The sequence below is a fragment of the Capsella rubella genome, unplaced genomic scaffold (assembly GCF_000375325.1).
Source record: "Capsella rubella cultivar Monte Gargano unplaced genomic scaffold, Caprub1_0 scaffold_5, whole genome shotgun sequence".
NCBI lineage: Eukaryota > Viridiplantae > Streptophyta > Magnoliopsida > Brassicales > Brassicaceae > Capsella > Capsella rubella.
Window position 1 is genome coordinate 11,521,214 of NW_006238919.1, and position 21,888 is coordinate 11,543,101.

A 21,888-nucleotide genomic window follows, 5' to 3' on the forward strand; every position below is an offset into this window, starting at 1 on the left:
TAGGTCAAAGTGAAAGAATAAATAAGCATGAGGTAGTGGCATATTGGATTAATTGATTTCAACAAAATGATTCGGTAGGTAAAGTTTCATTCTTGCCTTTGCTCGACAATAGCTATAAACTCTGTTTTCAAGTATAAGATGTCATATTTTGGTATGAGTGTTTTTTTTTTGGTGTGTGTGTATTCTTGAAAAGAATTGGTATCTCATCACAGTTTCAGCTGGCTACATCCTTTCAACGAACCGTAAAGAGGTTGAGACTTTCTGAAACCAACAATGTCTTCGATTTCTACGAGTGGTAATCGGGTTTTCTCTTTGTCAGATGCCATTTCCTTCAAATGCTGGTTGCCATATACACATATGCTCAGCGATTTCTTCTTTGGTGCGTCAACCTTTATGTATTCGTTAAAGTAATCTATCAATTCTGCCTTCTTTAGCTCTCTCAGTGCAGCCACCTGATTTACACAACAAACCCCAACTTTAGCTTGTGTTAACATATCTTTGAAGAAGTCTCGCTATCCGAGAAGGTTCTTAATTCAGAGATTGCTAGGAATAAATAAGTTGGCGATAAGTGTTTTGTCTATTAACCTCTGCATCTTTGCGGTTGAACTTAAGCGTCCCTCTTTGAATCTCTCCCCAATAAAACCAGGATTCCTCGTTCAAGTTCTTGGGTTTTTCAAGCTTCATGTCTATCAAAGCTGTTACGTTGCTCTGAGGAGGAGCAAGTCATGTCAGTTAGTGGGAATGTCTCTTTGCACCACAATGTTTAATTAGTTCCAGCAAAATATAATAATATCTCGTTGGGCCTTCTCACCTTAAATTCCTCATCGCTCATCTTGAAAAGTTTACTCTCAAGATCCTTGACTAGTGACTCGACCCTTGAATCAATATGTCCAGGACCCTATTAACAACAAACTCAAGGAGATCAATGCATTAACTAGATTGGGTTATGCAAAGTCCGAGTGGCAGAGAGGCAAGACAGTTTGGTACCTTTACGGAAGACTGAATAAGGAACTGTAACCCATAGACACCAGAGTAGTTTCTGTGTCACAGAAACATAATTATTTATGGTATCAGCGAGAACTCAGGAGCATTCAAACGTATGATAAATACTTATGTACCTTTGAGAAAGAGAAGTGACGTAACCAAGTTGCTCGACTGTCCTAAGCTGGTGAAAAGTGGCTTGCTTTGCAACAAGTTTAAAAAGCTGAAGTTTTATATTCATGGAAAACTCATCTTGATGAACCTGTTCTTGGCAAACAAAAATTCATGTTAGCAATAAAACCAAGCTCTACAAGAAGAAACCTTTTGTACACTCACGATGAGTCTAACTGTCTAAGTACCAAGATCTACAAGAAAAGGTTTATAAGACATGCAAAAACTGGTTGATGAGACCAATAAAAGATCTACTAATCTTGTCGCAAATATACCTGAATGTAATGCACTAGAGCAGAGTTTTCATCGTTGGGGTTTGAGCCTTCTTGATGGTACAAGTATTTCACCCCTGTTCCGAGCTCTACAACTCTGCTTGTCAGGAACTGGGATGGAAGTAGAGGACGACAGATAGGTTTTGGGTCATTAAAGAGAACATCTTCAATATGCTGGACCATTGACTCAGCTTCGCTCTTCTCAACATTTCCTGAAACGAGTTTCTAATTATTTCACTGACATACTACAACGACGAACAGAGAAAGAAAGAAGGACCAGAAAGCAAATATTGTTGAGACCTGCTATATAGCACTCAACAAATGTCCTCGATAACAACATTGGAACAAAGTTCGCCAAGTCTTGAGCTTCCAGACAAGAAAGAGCATCTAGTTTCTCTGTCCAAGGCCAAGAGTGATCTTGTAATACCATTGAGCAGTAACTCATTGCTTGTTCATATGGTTTTCGGAATTTCTTGTTTTTGTATAACTTTGTGACAGTTTCCTATGTATATATAAACCATAAGGAAGCATGAAAACATGGAGGATTATTCAACAAATCTGGTACAGTGCGCCTATTGGATAAGATCTACTAATAAGGTTACCTTGATAACAGAAAACCTATCAGGTTTAACTTCGAATTTTGCCATCTTTTGAATGATAGCTTCCAGCAAGATCCTCAATTTGTGATTAAAGCCAACAAGATAGAGCTGGAAATGAGAAACTGTTAGTCACACATGAAATTTATTGAGCAAAATGCACAAGGAAACGTCAGCATCCTTGTTCAAACGTACCTCAAAACCATTGTCCGAAAGACTTAGCCCATAGCGAAGACCAGCAATATGAGCATAATAAGCTGAAACATAGAACTATAGATTGATGAAACAGTAGTTTTCTTGATGTAATAACAAACTAAACAGGCTTATCACCTTACTCTAGTTTTACTTCCCTCTTCATTACAACATATGTCAAATGCAATCTAAAGCATAAGAGGTCTATCAAAATCAAATCTTACCGTATTCATTCAAATAGTCCTCCAGCAGCCGAACAAAAATATTTGAAAGAACTACAGCGTCCGGAGAGCTGAGTGCAAGGGGGCAGTTGAAATCCATCTTAATATATGCCTTTGGTCTTAAGAACTTTGTATCAGGCTTATACCACAATCTTGAGAATGTTGTCTTTCTCAACAAAACAGGAAAGATGTCCTGTTCCAGATCATTGATTTTGTGACACTGCTCCTTACATTATTATAAAAAGACAATTGTAAATTGTAGCTAGAGTGATGGAACTGAACCTTATCCTTAACATCCTTTAATGAAAAGTCCGTAGGAATGTAGACATTTGGTGTTGGTAGCTGCAGCTTTACTTCAGGAGCAGACTGCACCCACTCCTGTAAATTGTTAAGCACAAACCAAAACTGAACTTCCTCCAGAGTAATAGAAAAATATTGAATGGATATTTAGAAAATTAATACATCAAAAGCCAACCTGAATGGTGAATTTGGTTATCTTCTCAAGAGAATAAGCAGTGTTATACCATGGCTCAACCTTGTCAGTTTGTCCTTCAAATTTATATGATGCCCAAAAGATTCTACAAAATATAACATCTAGCCATGAGTAGTCAGCATTTCGTCAGCATTTCAATGCTTGAACTACTTAAATTAGAGATCATATGGCTTGATAGCAATGGAAATATTTAGCACCGTCCTCAGAATAAATGAGACAAATACAATTTTAGCTTGGTTTATAAGGCATTTAAATAATACTAGGCAGCAAGGCATTCCAGGAACATAGACTTACCGAACATTTTTGGGAGAAAGCTCATTGAGAACCTTTTCCACACTAGCTGGATTAAATTTCCAAGGCAGTGATGATCCTACCAGCCAATGTTTGGTTGGGTACATCTGAAGCATAATTGGATTAAATGACAGGAAAGGTATGATAAGTAGATTGGACAGCTGAAAAATACTATTACCGTCATTTTCGATGAAATATTTATTGCATAAGACATTGGCTGTGTTTTGGCTTGATAGTGAAACTCTGCCTCACAGATAGCTGAGAGCTATTAGCAACAATAACAGAGATATCAAGCTCTATAAGAACACTGCATCAATAGGAATACAGAAGTCATAGAATTTGTACAGCTTAATAATACCAATACCTCATCGAAAATCCATTGGGAAATACCAGACTGTTGTACAAGATTAATGTGTCTGAACAACAATCCTAAAATATCTTGCATATGTTCTGTATACCAAGTAAAGAAACAAATCCAGAAAATGTCAAGTACTGACTAAAACATGAAGACACTGAAACCATCTTTTCAACAGACAAAAAAAAGATAGTTACAAGCTTCTGTAGAATATTATAAAAAAACACGAAAGAATACAGAAACCCACCATGGCCAGCATCAGTAAGAGCAATCGTAACATTGAAGAACGAATACTCCATAGTCCACCCTGTTTCACCCGCATGCAGTCTCGTTGCCCAACCTGTGGAAGTATTAATAAACATAAGGCAAGAGATTACTAAATGCAAAACTGCTTGCTGATACAAAGGTCTGTATCACAAAAATTATGTAAACAAGCAATTGAGCAGCTTATGTTAACTAAACAAGCCAGAAAGAGAGAGCTAACTGAAGACTAGAATAACATTTCAAAACTTTCACTTTGGCCCAAAGAAAACCTACCCAATATTTTGAAGGCATGAAACAAACTTCCTTCGCCTTCATGACCAATTAGGCGAGAAATGTACTTGCATGGTGCTTCTTCATAATGATGTATGCTAGGAGTTACAGGCCATGAAACAGTAAGTTCGTGACCCTGCCTTGTGGGAACAGCCTTCACAAGAACCTAAGACCAATGGGAAAAAAATACCACCTTAGCAACATTTTAGCATGAATTTATCTTCATCCAGTATAAAAATACAATAACTGAAATAAGGAGCAAAAACCTGCAAATGGTCTAGAGTACACGGCTGACCAGGAAATCTTGGAATACTCTTGTCAGTGTTTCGAATGTCCTGGAATAACTCTTCCACTAGACCTTGAGTTTTATCAAGGTTTTCTGAAGAGATCCAGAGCAATTAAGATGTATAAAATTTTATATATGATATATACTATTCTTATGTTTTCTGAAATTAAAAGAGATTAGAGTGGTGTGTTAGCTCCAAAACCTACCCTTTCCATAAACAACCAGATTCATGATGTTGGCAGAATAGTGTTCATCATAGAATTTAATCAGCTCTCTCCTTATATCTAATCCTTTTGTTTCGGGCTGAACATGAAGAGTATCCATATTACCTAAGCAAAATTATCACTTTCTTAGCGGGAGAGAAAAAATAGGGAACGACCATAGACTTTTCCTATGGACAACAGCCAACACCAATTAAGAATAGGTCGAACATGAACCTGAGCCAAATTTGTGATATGGATGGTCTTCCCTACTTAAATGCTTTTGTAGCTGTGCCAACGAAAAAGGAAGACAAAACTCAATTGAGATGCTAAATACACATCAACACAGGACTTGTGGCTTGTCAAATATGCAGGGGCTTAGAGATAACTAGTACACGTTCAAAGGTGTTGATAACGAAATAGATAGATGTAATACAGTTAAACCCTATAACTTTTCTTGAGAGATAGGGAAAATACCTGGCGCATACGCCTAGAATCAGACAACAAGTTTTTCTGATGCTCTGGATGAGAAAGAACATGTTAGATTAACAAAATTCAACAGGAGAGGTATCAAGAGATTGAAAAGCTAACCAGAGTCGACAGCCATGATCTCTCTCATGGTGGCATCAGCAGACATCAGTGGTGTGATAAAGAACTGTGCAAACCTGGTTAGACAGACAATCACAGAAAAAAATAATCCGACACTGTGAAAAGGCAGATGATCAGATTACATTATTAGCGAGTAAGCGAGACAGAGAGAGAAAAAAAGCAAGTCGACCTGTCCAAAGCTTCGTCAAAAGAATCTGTGTGGACATTGAAATGGTAGTTTGTATTTTCGATGGCTGTATAAGCATTTGAGCTCCCTCCATGCTACAGAAAAAAAAAAAAAACAGAGCAGTCCAGTTTTTTGTTCTCTTCCTAGTCTCTTGATTTAAATTGCATGGATGCAAGAGGTAACATCAGTTTATGTACTCAAGTTTGTAGTCCAGAACAGGAGAAGAAGATTACCTCAGTGACAAACTTGAACAAACCATTTTCCTCAGGGAATTTTTCACTTGCATAAAATAGCATATGCTCTGATTCCACCGAAAAGTTAAAAATAAGTGACTCTCGTCTCTCCTGTAAACTAAATCTTAGAAGAAGATAAAAGAAGAGTACCAAGGAAATGAGCTAAGCCTTCCAAGCCTTCAGGGTCGGAGAAAGATCCAACGCTAACGTTCATCGAAGCAGCACACTAAGATAAAGAGAGCACCGATACAAAATTAATCTCTAGACTTTTGTTTCGTTAGTGTATCGGTAAAAGCAGAAAACATGGTTGAATCGTCGAGAGCATACCTTGTCAGTCTCTGGATCGCTGATCAACAACACTTGCAGCGAATTCTTAAGTACAATCTTCCGATACTCTCTCTCGTCAGTGCGTGCCTTGAGTATCTCTCCATCCGCCGCCGTCGCCGTGGCCATCACCTCCCGATTACTTTGTGATAGTTGTACTTAGTTGTAGACTTTTTACTATTAGTCTTTCTTCGCTCTTATGAATGGTCTGTCTAACGTCTTTCTCTTTTTATTTCCGAGAACAAGTAATATCTAAATGTCTGCTACAGTCTACGTCTCACTAATTATGTATCAACGGTGTATGTTAACCCAAAGTATAAAGATCCAACGGCGATTACTTGTGATTGTTTCTTCCTTCACTAGGCTGGGTCTTCCCTAGCTTTTAGTATTATGTTATGTTCAACGTCTTTCCTTTTGTCTCTAGTTTAGTAGTGTCATTATCCACTGTGTGGTTGGTTAGAGTCTATCCATCGTTGCTTACTTTTATTTTATTTTTGTTAAAAGTTTATATAATAGGGACCTTATAAAGAGTAGTTGAATTTTATTACCATGAAAAATGAATATGCTATAAATACTTATATTGAATAACTTTGTCATCAATTTTCATCACATAATTTTGTTATTTTGTCTATATGACACCAGTTAAGTTTCATCTTTATTACTATATTATTCCATGACTTTGTATCTACATGTTAGCTATTTAAATATGACATGTCTGTTTGTTGTATATCTCTACCAAAAGAGTTAGGTACCTCCTCAAAGTTTCAACGACCCGTAAAGAGGTTGAGACTTTCTGAAACCAACAATGTCTTCGATTTCTACGAGTGGTGATCGGGTTTTCTCTTTGTCAGATACCATTTCCTTCAAATGCTGGTTTCCGTATACACATATGCTCAGCGATTTCTTCTTTGGTGCTTCAACCTTTATGTATTCATTAAAGAAATCTATCAATTCTTCCTTCTTTAGCTCTCTCAGTGCAGCCACCTAACCATAAAGCAAACCCCAACTTAATCGATACATCGCTTGTATTAAAACTTGTTCGTATAAGACTCGTCATGAAAATACAAGGTTCTTAATATTGCTAAGAAGTTGGAAAGGAAGAGATTACCTCTGCATCCATGCGGTTGAATTTGAGTGTCCCACTTTGAATCTCTGCCCAGTAAAACCAGGATTCCTCATCCAAATTCTTGTCTTTTTCGAGCTTCATGTCTATCAAAGTTGTTACATTGCTCTGAGGAGAAGTTCATGTCAATTAGTACATCAATGTTTGTCTCAAGTACAGAAAATACCATCTATAGTATCTGCTTGTGTCATCTTACCTTGAATTCTTCATCGCTCATATTGTAAAGTTTACTCTCAAGGTCCTTGAGTAGACACTCAACCCTCGAATCAATATGTCCAGGACCCTATTAACGACAAACTCAACGCAATTAAATAGACCTGCATTAACTCTACAAAGTTTGAGTGGTAAAGAGGCAATGCAAGTTGGTACCTTAACTGAAGACTGGATAATGAACAGAACACCATAGACGCCAGAATCGTTGCTGTGTTGCAGAAAAGTGGTTATGCATCAAACATAACTCAGTAAATATCAAGAGAGACTCCTATGTACCTCAGAGAAAGTGAAGTGATGTAGCCAAGTTGCTCAATCGTTCTAAGCTGGTGGAATGTGGCTTGCTTTGCAATTAGCTCGAAAAGCTGAAGTTTACTATTCATGGAAAATTCATCTTGATGAACCTGTTATGAATGTCAATAAGAAGAAGAAAAAAAAACTCATAAGGAGTCTAAGTACCAAGATCTACAAGAAAATCTTTCTAAGACATGTAGAAAACTTGTCGATGATGCCACTTAGTTTGATGGTTATCTATAATCTACTAATCGTGTCACAATTATACCTGAATATAATGCACTAGAGCAGAATTTTCATCACTGGAGTTTGAACCTTCATGATGGTAAAAGTATCTCATTCCTCTTCTGAGCTCTGTAACCCTACTTGTCAGGAACTGGGACGGAAATAACGGACGACAAATAGGTTTTGGATCGTTAAAAAGAACATCTTCAATATGCTGGACCATTGACTCAGCTTCGTCCTTCTCAACATTTCCTGAAATAAGACACCACAACCTCTATAAGAAAAGGAAACTGATTATGGACCAAATACAATCATACAGCAGGGATAATGTTATACCTGCTATATAGCACTCAACAAATGTCCTTGATAATAACACTGGAACGAACTTAGCCAAGTCTTCAGGTTCCAAATGAGAAAGAGCATCAAGTTCCTCTGTCCAAGGCCAAAGATTATCTTGTAATACTAGTGAGCAATAATACGTTGCTTGTTCATATGGTTGTTGGAATTTGTTATTTTGGTATGCCTTTGTGACTGTTTCCTAGGATAGGGAAGCAGAAAACATGGATTCGGTACATCGGTCACATGGTTACTGGATGTAGGGAGGAAGCTGACAATATCTTACCACATACAGACCTTAAAAAGGAGAGTCGTGGTAATTTAAAAAGAGAAAGGAAATCTACTAACAAGGTTACCTTGATAACAGAAAACCTGTCAGGTTTAACTTCGAATTTTACCATCTTCTGAATGACAGCTTCCAACAAGATCATCAATTTGTGATTAAAGCCAACAAGAGAGAGCTGGAAATGAGAAACTGTAAGTCAAAGATGAAATTTATTGAGAAAAATTCACAAGGAAACGTCAGAATGTACAAACCCACCTCAAAACCATTGTCTGAAAGACTTAATCCATAGTCAAGACCAGCCGTTTGAGCATAATAAGCTGCGACATCGAAGTAAATATTGATGAGAACTACAATATAATTTTCGTGCGTTCGTTCCACATATTTACCATACAATGTTCTTGATTAATATCAAGAGAAAGCCGTACTTGTAAGAGAAATGACAGAATGAAGTCTGTCTATCAAATCTTACCATATTCATTCAAATAGTCCACCAGCAACCAAACAAAAATATTTGAAAGAACTGCAGCGTCTGGAGAGCTGACTGCAAGGGGGCAGTTGAAATCCATCTTAACATATGCCTTTGGTTTGAAGAACTTTGTATCAGGCTTATACCACAATCTTGAAAATGATGTCTTTCTCAATAAAACAGGAAAGATGTCCTGTTCCAGAATTTAATTACCTGACATAAGATTACTGCTTCATACATTATACACTCTACAAGACAGTTGTAAATGGTAACTAACGTTATGGAACTGAACCTTATCCTTAAAATCCTTTAATGAAAAATCTGTAGGAATGAAGACATTAGGTGTTGGCTGAAGCAGGTTTACATCAGGGGCAGACTGCACCCACTCCTGTAATTTGTTAAAGCACAAATCGAAATTGAACTTCTTCCAGAGTAAGAGAAAAATATTAACTGAACAGAATATAAATTTGAGCAGAGGAAGGATCTTTAGGAAAATATTACATCAAAAGCCAACCTGAATGGTGAATTTGGTTATCTTCTCAAGAGAATAAGCAGTGTTATACCATGGCTCAACCTTGTCAGTTTTTTCTTCAAATTTATTTGATTCCCAAAATATTCTACAAACATAATGGCATTAGATTCTGCGACACAACGAGCTTAATAGGCCGTGAGCAGTCAGGATTTCAATACTTATACTATATGTAATTTGTGAACATGACACATTGCGGACTGAGGGCTTCTTAAAGTAAACGGCCAAAAATCTACTGAAAATTTTACATAGAAAGATATCATACGGTCGATAGCAATAAAAACATTTAACAAGTCTTCAACCTTTTCAGAATAAATAAGATATTGAAACAAAATTTGTTTGGTGAAAACCTATGATTTTATAAGACTTTTAGAGAATAGTAGGCAGCAAGGCAAAACAAAGACTTACCGAACATTATTGGGAGAAAGCTCATCAAGAACTTTTTGTACAATAGCTGGATTAAATTTTGAAGGCAGCGATGAGCCAACCAGCCAATGCTTGGCTGGGTATATCTGAAGGATAATTGCAAAAGCACACGGAAGATTATAGAAATACAAACAAACTTCATATAGGTGATCTACTAATGGTTGATGAGACTGTAAGACGTAAGCATCTATTCTACTTTTTGTTCATAGTAAAGACCACGTCTACAAATGGCAAAAGTAGGTATTTAAGAAGCTTTAAAAGATAGGCAAAAATATGAGAAGTTGATTGAACTGTTGAAGAATATTCTTACCGTCATGTTCGATGAAATATCCACTGCATAAGAAATTGGGTCTATTTTGGCTTGATAATGAAATTCTGCTTCACATATAGCTGAGAGCTTCAACAAGAAAACAACAATATCAGATGTAAGCTCTTTAAGAAACATGATCACTAGGAATACTGGCCAGATTAAAATCAGACAATAACATCAAAGGTGGAAAAATAGATCATACAGCTTAATAATACCAATACCTCATCAAAAATCCACTCGGAAACACCAGACTGTTGTAAGACTTTAATTTGTTTGAACAACAACCCTAAAATATCTTGCATATGCTCTGAATACCAATTGACCAAATCCAGATAATATCAGGTACTGACTAAACATCAAGCAAACTTATACCATATATTTAACATAAGAAAGATTGTTGCGAGCTTCTGTGGTCAGAATAACATAAAACAAAGAAGAATACAGAAACCCACCATGACCAGCATCAGTAAGATCAATCGAAACATTGAAGAAAGAATATTCCATACTCCAGTCTGCTTCGCCAGCATACAGCCCTGTTGCCCAACCTGCGGATAAAAACAAGGAGAGTTCAGATCAAGCAAGAAACACCTTCAAAACTAATACAGAGGAAAAATAATCTTTAACATCTCGTCACTATTATCAACGACAGCTTATCTATTAAGAAAATTAAGATATAAGTTTGAAAACAAAAATAAGAGATCTGAAGCCTACTTTGCAATTTGTTACCTCTTTAAGATAGAGTATGCTCAAGAGTTTATTAATTTAGCCCTAAATAAAACCTACCCAAGATTTTTAAGGCATGAAACAAACTTCCTTCACCTTCATGACCAATTAGATCACCAATATACCTGCATGGTGCCTCTTCATAATGATAGATACTAGGAGTCACAGGCCATATAACACTAAGCTCGTGACCCTGCATAATTGGAACAACCTTCACAAGAACCTAAAACCAATGAAAACCATCACCACAGAATATACTACCTCAGAAACGTTCTAGCATGAATTTATCTTCGTTTCCTGTAAATGCTAAAGCTAAAATAAAGGACAAAAACCTGCAAATGGTCTAGAGTACACGGCTGACCAGGAAATCTAGGAATACCCTTGTTGGTATTTCGAACATCCTCGAACAACTCTTCCACTAGACCTTGAGTTTTATCAAGGTTTTCTGAAGACATGCAGAGCAAAGCGATGTATAAATGTTATACATACTATATAATTTTGTTTTCTGAAGAAGATAAAATAAAATTTGAGTATGGGTAGCTCCAAAACCTACCCTTGCCATAAACAACCAGATGCATGATGTTGGCAGAATAGTGTTCGTCATAAAATTTAGTTAGTTCACTTCTTGTATTGACTCCCTTTGCTTCCGGTCGTGCATGAAGAGTATCCATATTCCCTATGCAAGATTATGACTTTCTAAGTAGGATAAAAAAAAGTTGGGAAGGACCACTGACGTTTCTTATGCATAACAATACCAGTTAAGAATAAGTAGAACATAAACCTGTGTTAAATTTGTGATATGGATGGTCTTCTCTACTTAGATGCTTCTGTAACTGAAAAAAGGAAGACAAAACTCAAGTTAGATGCTACACACACATCAACAGACTTGTGGGCTGTCAAATATAGATGAGGGGATTAGATATAAGTAGTACAAGTTGAGAGGAAAATCAGTGAAATGCATTCTTCAGTGCCAATAACAAAATAGATAGATATAGTTCTGTGTTTGTTATTGAGAGAAGGGGTCAATACCTGGCTCAAACGCCAAGAATCTGACAACAAATTTTTCTGATGCTCTGGATGAGAGAGAGAACTTGTTATATTAATAAATATCAACAGGGAAGTTATAAAGAAAGTCAAAAGCTAACCAGAGTCGACAGCCTTGATTTCCCTCATGGTAGCATCAGCAGACATCAATGGCTTGATAAAGAACTGTGCGAACCTGGTTAGGCAATAACAGCATAGTAACGAATTTTTCAAAAGGCAAATCAAATAGCATTAGTAAGGAGAAGAGAAAATCAAATGCAAGTCTACCTGTCCAGAGCCTCATCAAAAGAATCTGTGTTGATATCGAAATGGTAGTTTGTATCTTCAGTGGATGTATACGCATTTGTGCTCCCTCCATGCTAAAAACAAATAAATTCGAATAAGCACACTCCAATTTTATCTTTTCCCTTAAAGTAAAAAAGAGGAGACCGATACTAGAACATCAATTATGAGCAGGGTTATTATACAGAGACAGAGAAGAAGGTTACCTCTGTAATGTACTTGGAATAACTATCTTCCTCTGGGTATTTCTCACTTGCATAAAATAGCATATGTTCTGGGCAATAAAAAAAAAAGCAGCATAAAATCAGAAGTTATTCAATATCACCATCAAACTCAACACTAAAATCGACTTCAGTCTACAGAATAGAACCAGATCAGTGATTGATTCCTGCTAGAATTATGAAAGGAACCATTAAAAGGAAAGAACGAAAAAAAAGAGTACCAAGGAAATGAGCTAGGCCTTCCAATCCTTCCGGGTCAGAGAACGAGCCGACGCTAACGTTCATTGAAGCAGCACACTAGAAGGCAAGCACGCAAAAATAGACATCTTCTTCAGCTACTCCTTTAGCACCAATATTAACAAACAGTGAATCGAGAGCTTACCTTGTCAGTCTCTGGGTCGCTGATTAACAACACCTCGAGCGAATTTTTGAGTACAATCCTACGATACTCTCTCTTGTCGGTACGTGCCTTCAGTATATCGCCACATTCACCAGACGCCACCGTTCCAACCGCCATCTCCGTTCGATGAATTTGACTCTTATGAATGTCCATCGTCCTTTTATTTTTCTAAGAATATAGAGAGAGGAAGAAAGCAAGAACAATGGGAGCTCAGCTGAGTCTAAATTATCTAGTGTGGTAGAGTCTACGTACGACCGGTGTGTGTCTCCTCACGTCAACGCTGAGATAGTCAAGTCTTCGCTCGTAATATATCTCCAGCGTCTGCGAAGAACTTTTTATCCAGTGTGGCTTGAGTCTGCGTCTGAATATTTATATCAACGGTGTTCTCTTCTTCTATCCATAATTAATACAGATCCAACGGCGGTAACATCAACAAAACCTGGCACACGTGGTCAATGCCATTTGATGATTAATATAATGATCCCCCAGCCGCCGTTGATTTGTTGTAAAGTGTTTAAACTAGTATAAACATGTTGTTTTAAAATCTAAAGAATAGTTCGCTATGATTTTCATTGTATAATTACATTGATACACTATATTCCATCAACATCAAGATAATATTCAACATCAAGATACACTACTCCCAATCACAAGATTCCGCCGTTCCGGTAGTTCAAATCTATATATTATATACTTGTGAATTGTGATTTGTGGTAATGACTTGCTGAATCTCGTTATTTGTGTAGATGACTTGTTGAATTTTGTGATTAAGAGTAGAAACGCTAATTTATGTGTTCTTAACAAGGATGATTAGTATTTTTGAAGTATCATACTATTGTTATTTGAAATTAGTCTGATATTTATAGTTGTATTGGGTGTTGTTAAGCTTGATTAGTAGAATAGCTAATTGAAAATGATGATTAGTATTTAAGGATTTATTGTACTTGTGTGTAGTAGATACCATGTGAGCACAACTTTTGCTTGAAATGTTTCGAGAAGTGGATAGCTCAAGGGAATTAAACTTGTATGACATGGTAAGGCAAAATTCCAAAACATGTGACGCTTGAAGATAGTTTTAGTGTCCAATGGCGCAGTTTTGAATTTAGCATTTAAGAATTTAGTAATGATAAAATATAAAATGCCCAAATTCCACACATTGCTTATGAGAAATTTTTTTAATTACCACACTTAATAAAAAATCTTAAAAATAACTATCTGTTTAATTTTCTAAAAAATGCCACTAATAGCTTTGTTGTAAAAATATAATATTAAAAAACAAAACTCTTTTTAAGTAGTATTTATTAAAAATTTATATTATTTATTAGGTAGTAACTGATTTTTTTAGTAGTATTTATTAAAAGATTCTATTATTTATTATGTAGTTAGTAATGGAAGGTGCTTTATATAAGAAGAATCATATGTCCAATCACATGATCAATTATATGTGGATGTCATAAGTTTTGAAATTGATGAGTTAAATATATTAAAATGGCTGCATGTTCAAACATAGCTGATCATTAATTTCGGTATCAAACCATTTAGGATTTGAAATGGTTTGAATATGAGAGAACATCAAGATCTCTCATAGATGATCATTAATCATGACTTCTTCGGAAAAAAAAAACACTAACTAAAATTTTTGATTAATGCCGATAAAAATTGAAAACAAATCCTCAAGATATTAAATAACCATATTTTTCTCTTCTTGGTTGATAATCAATGATGAGAACAATAAAATAAAAAAAAATATTATATAATACGAGGATTGATAATGTCGATCGCTGCACTCCAACTCTAATCATTACTCTAAGCAATGTATTAGTCCTCTTCATATGTTTTCCAAAAGAGCCAATTGTTTTTTTAGGACGAAAGAAAAAAAAAATTGACTAAAGAGTTGATTAGAAAAACAAACCAGGCTCATGTTAACACTCTAAACTGGTTGTATGGCTTACGTTAGCATTTTCTGAAGGGCAAAAGTATACATAGATAATTTAGTTTTTTTTTTTTTAGCAAAAACCTTTTAATCTTTTCTTTTGGTAAGAAAAACCTTTTAATCTTTTATGTAGTGTATTTATTTATTGTCATGGAAAGGTTATCATTCCTACAGAATAATAAAAAGTTACTTTATTTTATAAACCGAGTAAACTAAAATCAAATCAGCATCCCATCAACGGCTATGTCCCGGTTGGATTTGTTAAGGGGTTCATGAATTCGAATATAGTATAGGAAGGGTAAAACCATTTTATTCATTTCTTTTTTTTTAGTTTATTTGATACACATTTTATAATTTATCACAAAATACGATATTTTTACCTTCGGTTTTGTTGTCTCGGACTCTATATGCAGATATAAAAGGGGGTCGACAAAAAAAAATGCAGATACAAAAGGGTTCAACATCCCATGTGGCATTTCCAGTTCAAGCAATTCAATTTTATTTGCTTGGAAAATAAAATAAAAATACTAACTTTGAAATATTTTTAGATTACTTTATTTAAAATTCCTCCAAATATCATATTTTCAAAATTTATTAGTTTTACGTTCCAAAAATATCATCAAAATTTTTGGTTAAAATACCACAAACATAATAATTGCTTTTCAAAAGTTAAACTAGTTGGACTAGACTAACTATTTTAGAATTAGAGATTATGGGTTAGGTTTAGTGTTTATGGTTTAGTTTTGAATGATGCAAGTTTAGTTTTAGTATTTTTGAGTGATTTTTTCATTTAAATATAAGTAATTTTTGTAGAAAAAAGCCTCATTTTGATGCTGTTTACGATAATTATACTAATTTTATTTTAACTTAGTTATTATCCAAAAAAAAATATTTTAAATAACCACCTGGGAGAAATATAGATTTATAACTATAAATATTGGAATCAGTAACCAAATTAATTCCGACGTTAAGAAAAAAATCCACAAAAAACAATTTGCATCCAATTTCATTACAGGTTGCAATATCTTCTAGACCAGGAAAACCAAACCGAGGTCAAAGAATATGAATTTTTTTACATAGCTGTTACAAAGAATGATACAATCACAAATATGAAACCAGTTCACATCCTTTTCTAAGCTTTAGAAGTGCCACGATGATCCTTATCGATATGCTTCAGTAGATCCTTGGGATCACGAAACCCTCTGCTACATTTTGGACAAACATCAACCGTAACTTTGCCACAATTCTGCTTTCCGTTCCTCTCCTGCGTTTTCTCTGAACTACCATCGCTGCCACTCGAAAACTGTAACTTCTGGCTAATATCGTTACCAAGTCTGCTAAAAAGACTAGCCCAACTCGAAGATGACGATGCAGGAGGTTCTTTTGTGTTTGTACTCAAAAAACCCATGAATGAGAAACTGGATTCAGGCTTCTTGGGTCCAGAACAACAATGATCAGGTCCAAAGCGATGTTTCAAACAATGATCGATGCTGCAATCTCGACATTTTATAGTATTAGAGAACGTCAAGAGTTCTCTGCATCTTGGAACAGGGCATTTCTTCTTCTTCACAGCTTTTTCGTAGTTAGATGGATCGCAGTCTGAATTAACATGTTTCTCCCAGGTGATGTTTGGATCTTCGTCAGGGTTTAACCTCACTCCTTTAGCACATAATGGGCAAACGACCACAGTGACATCTCCTCTGTTTCCTTTTGGACAATCGTGTTTCATATAGCTACGATGATCCAGACAAAACACCTTCAAGTATTAAAAAAAAAAAAAAAGGTTTTGATAAGCTTCCTCCAAATATTTGATTCGTCTTTTCAATCATTTAGCATCAACTATTGTATGAACATTAAAAAGACCAGATTGTAAGCAAATCACAGTGAAAAAATCGAATATCTTGGGAATTAGTTAAAAACCAGATTCAAATGAAATTGAACATAGATAGATGAAAAATCCTGGTTGACCAGAGATTAAGAATTTTAGAAACGAGGGAGAGGGTCAGAGGAATGACATTGGGGTCGAATTGATCAAATCGTGAATCAATAAAGAGAAAGGGGGACCTGAAGGCATCGATCACAAGTGAAAGGCAAGAAATCGATCTGCTTGCAGTAATCGACGGTGCAGTGTTTACCCAGATCTGGAAATTCCGGAGTTCCCATTTTGACAGAGTGCTTCCTTACGACAGAGAATACACAACCAAACAATTATAATAATTCCGACGAAGATTTGATAAAAATTAATAAAACAAAAAAAAATGTTGCAAGAGACAGATGATGATTAACAAAAATTTAGATAAATCCTTAGAGTTTCCCGACGAAAGAGAGACACGCCGTAAAAAAAGTTAAAAAAAAAAAAATAAATAGTCCCCAGACCCAGATTCCGAGAATTTAGATGAACAGAAAATTCGCAGAACCGGGAAGAAGAAGAAGAAGAAGAAATTTGGAAGAATCGTAAACCCAAAAGTCAACGTTATTCCTTCTATTCAAAGTCAATCTTTCCGTATATATACCAAATTCGATTCCTGAAACCAACCAATTAAAAAAAATCATACTGGGCTTAATAAGGCCCTACATCATTTCAAAAATGGGCTTGTCACTTTTTATAAGGAGAAAGGTCCATTAACCAAGACTTCTTAACAAGCGCTTTAGTAAAAAAAAAGTAATGTCTGACTAAGGAAAGATTACTCGTTTACTACTTACTAACTTGGTTTTGTTTATTATAACAACGCATGTACAATTCAGTGCAGGAAGAGTAAAGATCAAATATTCAGAGTCATTTTGATTGTTTCGTGCTGTGGAAACCAAAGAAAAATTCGTATTATCGCATTCAAATTTCCAAACAAAGATCTAGATAACCAAAATAAAATAAAAAACATTATAACCGATATGATTCAAAAAACCAAGCTTGGAACAAAATCTGAGCTTCATCCAAGATGAGTGAGTGTGGTATTACTTTAGAGTTTAGACTTGGTCTTCAACCTCGGTGGTGATCTTGGTGCTGCTAGGAAGAGACTTGTTAGCCAAGATATCAGTGAAGTCTTGGTATGGTGATTTAACAAATCTCGTCTCTTTCCAAAATTCCGGTGTAAGGAATCCGTAAGTCTTCTGAAGACAATCAAATGTTGCCTGCGCAAATAAAACAAACATGCTGATTACATTAGTGAGAGAATTTAGAACTATCAAAGCAATAAGTTCATTGGAACAGTAATCTCCAATATGAAATTCAAGAAATTGGTAAAGAGTTGGTTAACTTCTGCCTAATTTCAGAGTTTTCAGTTAAATATATCAAAATGTCCATCAAACAAAATAGCCATTGTTGATAAATATTTAATTTGGATAAAAGGAAGAGAGTACAGACCTTAACGAAGTTTCCGAGAGTTTTGGTGGATCCTCTGGAAGAAGTGAAGACATCATCAATTCCAGCGAACTGAAGAACCTTCTTAGGAACTCTAGCCGCCACGATACCAGAACCTCTCGGAGCTGGAACCATACGCACGGTAACAGATCCACATTTCCCGGTCACCTTACACGGCACCGTGTGCGGCTTCCCGATCTTGTTACCCCAGTAACCTCTCCGAATCGGAATCACAGACAATTTCGCCAGAATGATCGCGCCTCTGATCGCCGTCGCGACTTCCTTGGAGCATTTCACTCCTAATCCGACGTGACCGTTACTATCTCCGACAACGACGAAGGCCTTGAATCTCGTTCTCTGACCGGCTCTGGTTTGTTTCTGAACCGGCATGATGTTCATCACTTCGTCTTTCAATGAAGGACCGACGAGTAAATCTATGATCTGGTACTCCTTGATTGGAAGAGAATGGAGGTAGATCTGCTCGAGCTTCTGTATCTTACCATCTTTTACGAGACGACCAAGCTTGGTCACCGGCACCCACTTCTCTTCCTCCGGAGCACGACCTCCACGGCGACCACGGCCTCTCGGACCGCCTCTTCCACCACCGCGACCGCCGAATCCTCGTCCGAAACCGCCGCGATCACCACCACCTTCGACACTACGCTCACCACCGCGTTCCGCCATTGTCAATGCGCTCGATTGTGCTTTAGAATAATAGCTGGAGATTCGATACAGTGTTCTTGAGAAACGGCGGCAAAAATTTGTTATTCTAGATATTGAGACAAATCGAACAAGAGAACATTAGGGTTGCTTGACTGAAGACCAAATGAGCTAATTGGGTTTATGAGCCCAATAATAAAGATAGGCCCAACAGATGATTCGTGGAATGGACTGCTTTTTTGTCAGTTATTGCCCTAGTTTCTTGATTTTCTTGATTTTTCTCATAAATATATTGGAGATTTTTTTCGTTTGTTGTGTATACATATTAATTTCCTTTGCTGAATAACATTATTGAGCTGAGCCTGACACAGTGATATATAAAATAAATAAAAAGAAGATGCAGAGAGATAGAACAAGATGAACAAACCCCACCATTGACATCGCCTGCCAAAACTCTACAGACAAATAAAAAGACAAGACCACAACAACAACAAAAAATTCTAAAAATAGTTACTAGTGAGTTCATGGATAAAAATAAATCTATACATATACAGTCATGAATGATTTACCACATTTAACTTGTAAGATATATAAATTATGGTTCATTGAGTCAAAGAGGAGGACTCAAATAGGCCAGCCAGAGAGTAGAAGTGGCAGAGAGAGAGAGAGAGAGAGAGGTGGTCTAGTGATGGGGACAACAAAACAAACACCTCTTCGTTTTAACCAAATGCATGTGGCTTTGGTTTTTTAGTTTTTAGTTTACACACACTGAGGACAAAATTGGGAATTGCAATATTCAATTTTTCAAATCTAATACTATTGCCTTAGTTTTTTTTTTTAGGATATTACCTTATTTAATTTTTTAAAAACTCAATAGTATAGATAGTATTTAATTTATCTCATAGTTTATTTTATTTTAGATATCGTGAGTGTTGTGACTTGTGAGTAACCTTGTAAATATGAAGTAGGAACCAATAGAGTACTACATTGAATCATACATTAAGAAAGGAAAAACTAAATCATCATAATTACAATAAGATTATTTTAGTATTCAAAGTTATAAAGATGTTTTCTATTTTGAAAGGAAATTGGATAATTTATTTTTATTATAAAGCCGATATAATTAACCACACTCCCTAGTCACACTACTTCTTCAAGTCTTTAAACCTTTTGCTGCTCCCCCCACAAGCTCACCTGAAACTCTCTCTCTCTCCCTCTCTCAGCTTTCTCTTCTCTCACACTCTCTCTTCATGTTCGGAGTTGTCACGGGAAGGCTCGATGACCAACTCGGCACCACAACCACACCAACCACCATCTACATAGACCCTCCCTCCCAAGACCAGCCTAGTCACAACTCCGACCACCGCTCAATAGAAACACTCGTCGTCGTCTTGGCTGTCATTACCATTTTATCCGTCTTAGCCGGAGTCATCGCTCGGCTCTGCGGCGGCCGCCATTTATCCGACGGCGGAGACCACGACATAGAAGGTTGGGTCGAGAGAAAGTGTCGTAGCTGCATCGATGCGGGTGTTCCTACTCTCGCCGCCACCCCCCCAGCTCCACCTCCGCCTCCGCCGCCAGCATCAACGGCGGAAGAGCAGAGTAAGCCAGCAGCCGAAGAGCAAACCAAGAAGTGAAGTTACAAAATGGTTAAAAACCGCATACTTGAAGAACATCTTCTTCTTCTTTTTTGGTTATGTACCTTAGTTTACGGACATTGATTTCGGAATTTCCTCGGATGTTTTTGATTATTATTATTTATTTCTCTCAAAAGAAAAGAAAAAAAAAAGAAAAGCAAAGTCCTGTATTGTCAACTTTTTTAACTTTAAATAAAATAAATCCGTTGAGATTTGGCAACGGCATTAACAAAACAAAACATCAATCTTTACTTTTTCCTCATGTTGTTTTTCATATATAGCAAACACACAATCAGAAGAACAATATTCACATAAAAAGTACTAGGTTCGGACCCGCGCTACAGCGCGGGGGAAATAATTACATATATATAACTTTTATCGGATTAGAATATGTTACATTTTAATTTTGTTAGAGTGCAATCGATTACGGTAAATCATATATTTTTATAATAAGTTTAAATAAAATAATTAAGGAAAAAGCGAGTAAATAATCATATACTGAGTTTTGATACAATTAAAAACACGGTGAAAATTTAACAGCACGAAATAATATTTGTCGATAAATTATTCATTTTGGCCATTTTTGTAGTAAAATTAGGAATATACGTAAAAGTTACATATTTACAATATATTTTTTGAAAGTCCAACCCGTAACAGAATTCATTTCGTAAAAAACATTATTCGTAACTCGTTTTGACCTAGGTTTTGGCCTACATTATTAAACTTTTACAATATTTTAAATTCTAAAAAGTTTTATATATTTGAACCTTTTATTTACAATATTTTGAAACTATTTGAAATATTAAATATGATCATGTAACAATGGTTTTAATATTGGTCATACTTATAATGATTTTAAACCGTTGTCCAAAATATTTAACCGAGTGTAGTTGAGTATTATATGTCCGTTTTGAAAAATTCAAATTGCAACATATGCAAAAAAAGTTAAATTTTTATTAAATATTTATATTATATAGTATAATATCATAAATTAAAAATAATATCAAATAAAAGTGAAAGAAGAATAATATTTTTAAATAGATTGTATTAAATTAGTTAGAGAAATATTAGTAAATCTTATAATTAGTTATGGAAATAATATAATCATAAAATTAGATTTGGAAAGTATCCGGTGTATGTATCCAAACCCATTAATCTATCCAATTTTAAAAGATCCAATTACAAATTTCGGATAATTTTTTGAAATTGACTCAACCCAGAAACACTTTTTGTACTTATCTTTTACTAATATAGGGATATATCAAGACACAATGGTCTTTTAGCAATGTAGGCCAAAAACACAAAATATACCAGTCCTTTTCGTAATTATGACCAGGATTTAACAGTGTCATACAAGTATATATATATATATAGAAACAATTAGGATATGTCGTTTGAATGTAAAGTAGGCCACAATGCTAAAGCTCACTGAAAACTAGGTTAATTTTGGGATTTAACATGCATTATCTTATTTCACTCTAAAGTGTACGATAGCAAAGGT

General features: G+C 35.7%; 5 protein-coding genes across 8 annotated transcripts; 1 reads left to right on the top strand and 4 right to left on the bottom strand.

Annotated features, from left to right (window-relative positions):
* Window positions 1–22: 22 nt before the first annotated feature.
* LOC17885035 (insulin-degrading enzyme-like 2) lies at window positions 23–6,110 on the bottom strand. Of its 2 annotated transcripts, none has more exons than XM_023783339.1 (26): window positions 5,928–6,110; window positions 5,751–5,826; window positions 5,601–5,668; window positions 5,371–5,462; window positions 5,184–5,257; window positions 5,070–5,113; window positions 4,830–4,881; window positions 4,599–4,721; window positions 4,373–4,485; window positions 4,110–4,272; window positions 3,820–3,912; window positions 3,582–3,667; window positions 3,396–3,482; window positions 3,221–3,324; window positions 2,909–3,011; window positions 2,716–2,811; window positions 2,437–2,626; window positions 2,216–2,277; window positions 2,027–2,131; window positions 1,725–1,926; window positions 1,428–1,636; window positions 1,119–1,243; window positions 988–1,039; window positions 812–898; window positions 586–708; window positions 23–452 (listed from the first exon to the last, which is right to left on the bottom strand). In XM_023783339.1, exons 1-26 carry the CDS (start codon window positions 6,051–6,053, stop codon window positions 207–209), a joined length of 2,901 nt encoding a protein of 966 aa, XP_023639107.1. In that variant the 5' UTR covers window positions 6,054–6,110; the 3' UTR covers window positions 23–206. The 2 variants fall into 2 exon arrangements, with proteins under 2 accessions (XP_023639107.1, XP_023639108.1); XM_023783340.1 differs by having other exon boundaries at window positions 5,751–5,861; window positions 5,928–5,971.
* A 377-nt stretch (window positions 6,111–6,487) lies between these two features.
* Window positions 6,488–13,040, bottom strand: LOC17886354 (insulin-degrading enzyme-like 2). 3 transcript variants are annotated; one of them, XM_023782478.1, is made up of 26 exons: window positions 12,782–13,028; window positions 12,621–12,696; window positions 12,385–12,452; window positions 12,164–12,255; window positions 11,998–12,071; window positions 11,882–11,901; window positions 11,634–11,685; window positions 11,406–11,528; window positions 11,185–11,297; window positions 10,913–11,075; window positions 10,582–10,674; window positions 10,351–10,436; window positions 10,130–10,216; window positions 9,802–9,905; window positions 9,379–9,481; window positions 9,157–9,252; window positions 8,868–9,057; window positions 8,654–8,715; window positions 8,469–8,573; window positions 8,113–8,314; window positions 7,820–8,028; window positions 7,537–7,661; window positions 7,417–7,468; window positions 7,244–7,330; window positions 7,033–7,155; window positions 6,488–6,908 (listed from the first exon to the last, which is right to left on the bottom strand). In XM_023782478.1, exons 1-26 carry the CDS (start codon window positions 12,950–12,952, stop codon window positions 6,681–6,683), a joined length of 2,904 nt encoding a protein of 967 aa, XP_023638246.1. In that variant the 5' UTR covers window positions 12,953–13,028; the 3' UTR covers window positions 6,488–6,680. The 3 variants fall into 3 exon arrangements, with proteins under 3 accessions (XP_023638246.1, XP_006290411.2, XP_023638247.1); XM_006290349.2 differs by having other exon boundaries at window positions 11,882–11,925; XM_023782479.1 differs by lacking the exon at window positions 6,488–6,908 and having other exon boundaries at window positions 7,057–7,155; window positions 7,417–7,428; window positions 11,882–11,925; window positions 12,782–13,040.
* A 2,639-nt stretch (window positions 13,041–15,679) lies between these two features.
* On the bottom strand, window positions 15,680–17,196 carry LOC17884978 (zinc finger AN1 and C2H2 domain-containing stress-associated protein 13). Its single transcript, XM_006291711.2, has 2 exons — window positions 16,797–17,196; window positions 15,680–16,488 (listed from the first exon to the last, which is right to left on the bottom strand). The coding sequence occupies exons 1-2, from the start codon at window positions 16,893–16,895 to the stop codon at window positions 15,865–15,867; spliced, it is 723 nt and encodes a 240-aa protein (XP_006291773.1). The 5' UTR covers window positions 16,896–17,196; the 3' UTR covers window positions 15,680–15,864.
* A 296-nt stretch (window positions 17,197–17,492) lies between these two features.
* Window positions 17,493–18,868, bottom strand: LOC17885129 (40S ribosomal protein S2-4). The gene is made up of 2 exons (XM_006291472.2): window positions 18,094–18,868; window positions 17,493–17,861 (listed from the first exon to the last, which is right to left on the bottom strand). The coding sequence occupies exons 1-2, from the start codon at window positions 18,772–18,774 to the stop codon at window positions 17,697–17,699; spliced, it is 846 nt and encodes a 281-aa protein (XP_006291534.2). The 5' UTR covers window positions 18,775–18,868; the 3' UTR covers window positions 17,493–17,696.
* Window positions 18,869–19,828: 960 nt separating this feature from the next.
* On the top strand, window positions 19,829–20,548 carry LOC17885311 (mitochondrial fission regulator 1). Its single transcript, XM_006292805.2, has one exon. The coding sequence runs from the start codon at window positions 20,001–20,003 to the stop codon at window positions 20,385–20,387; it is 387 nt and encodes a 128-aa protein (XP_006292867.1). The 5' UTR covers window positions 19,829–20,000; the 3' UTR covers window positions 20,388–20,548.
* Window positions 20,549–21,888: the final 1,340 nt, after the last annotated feature.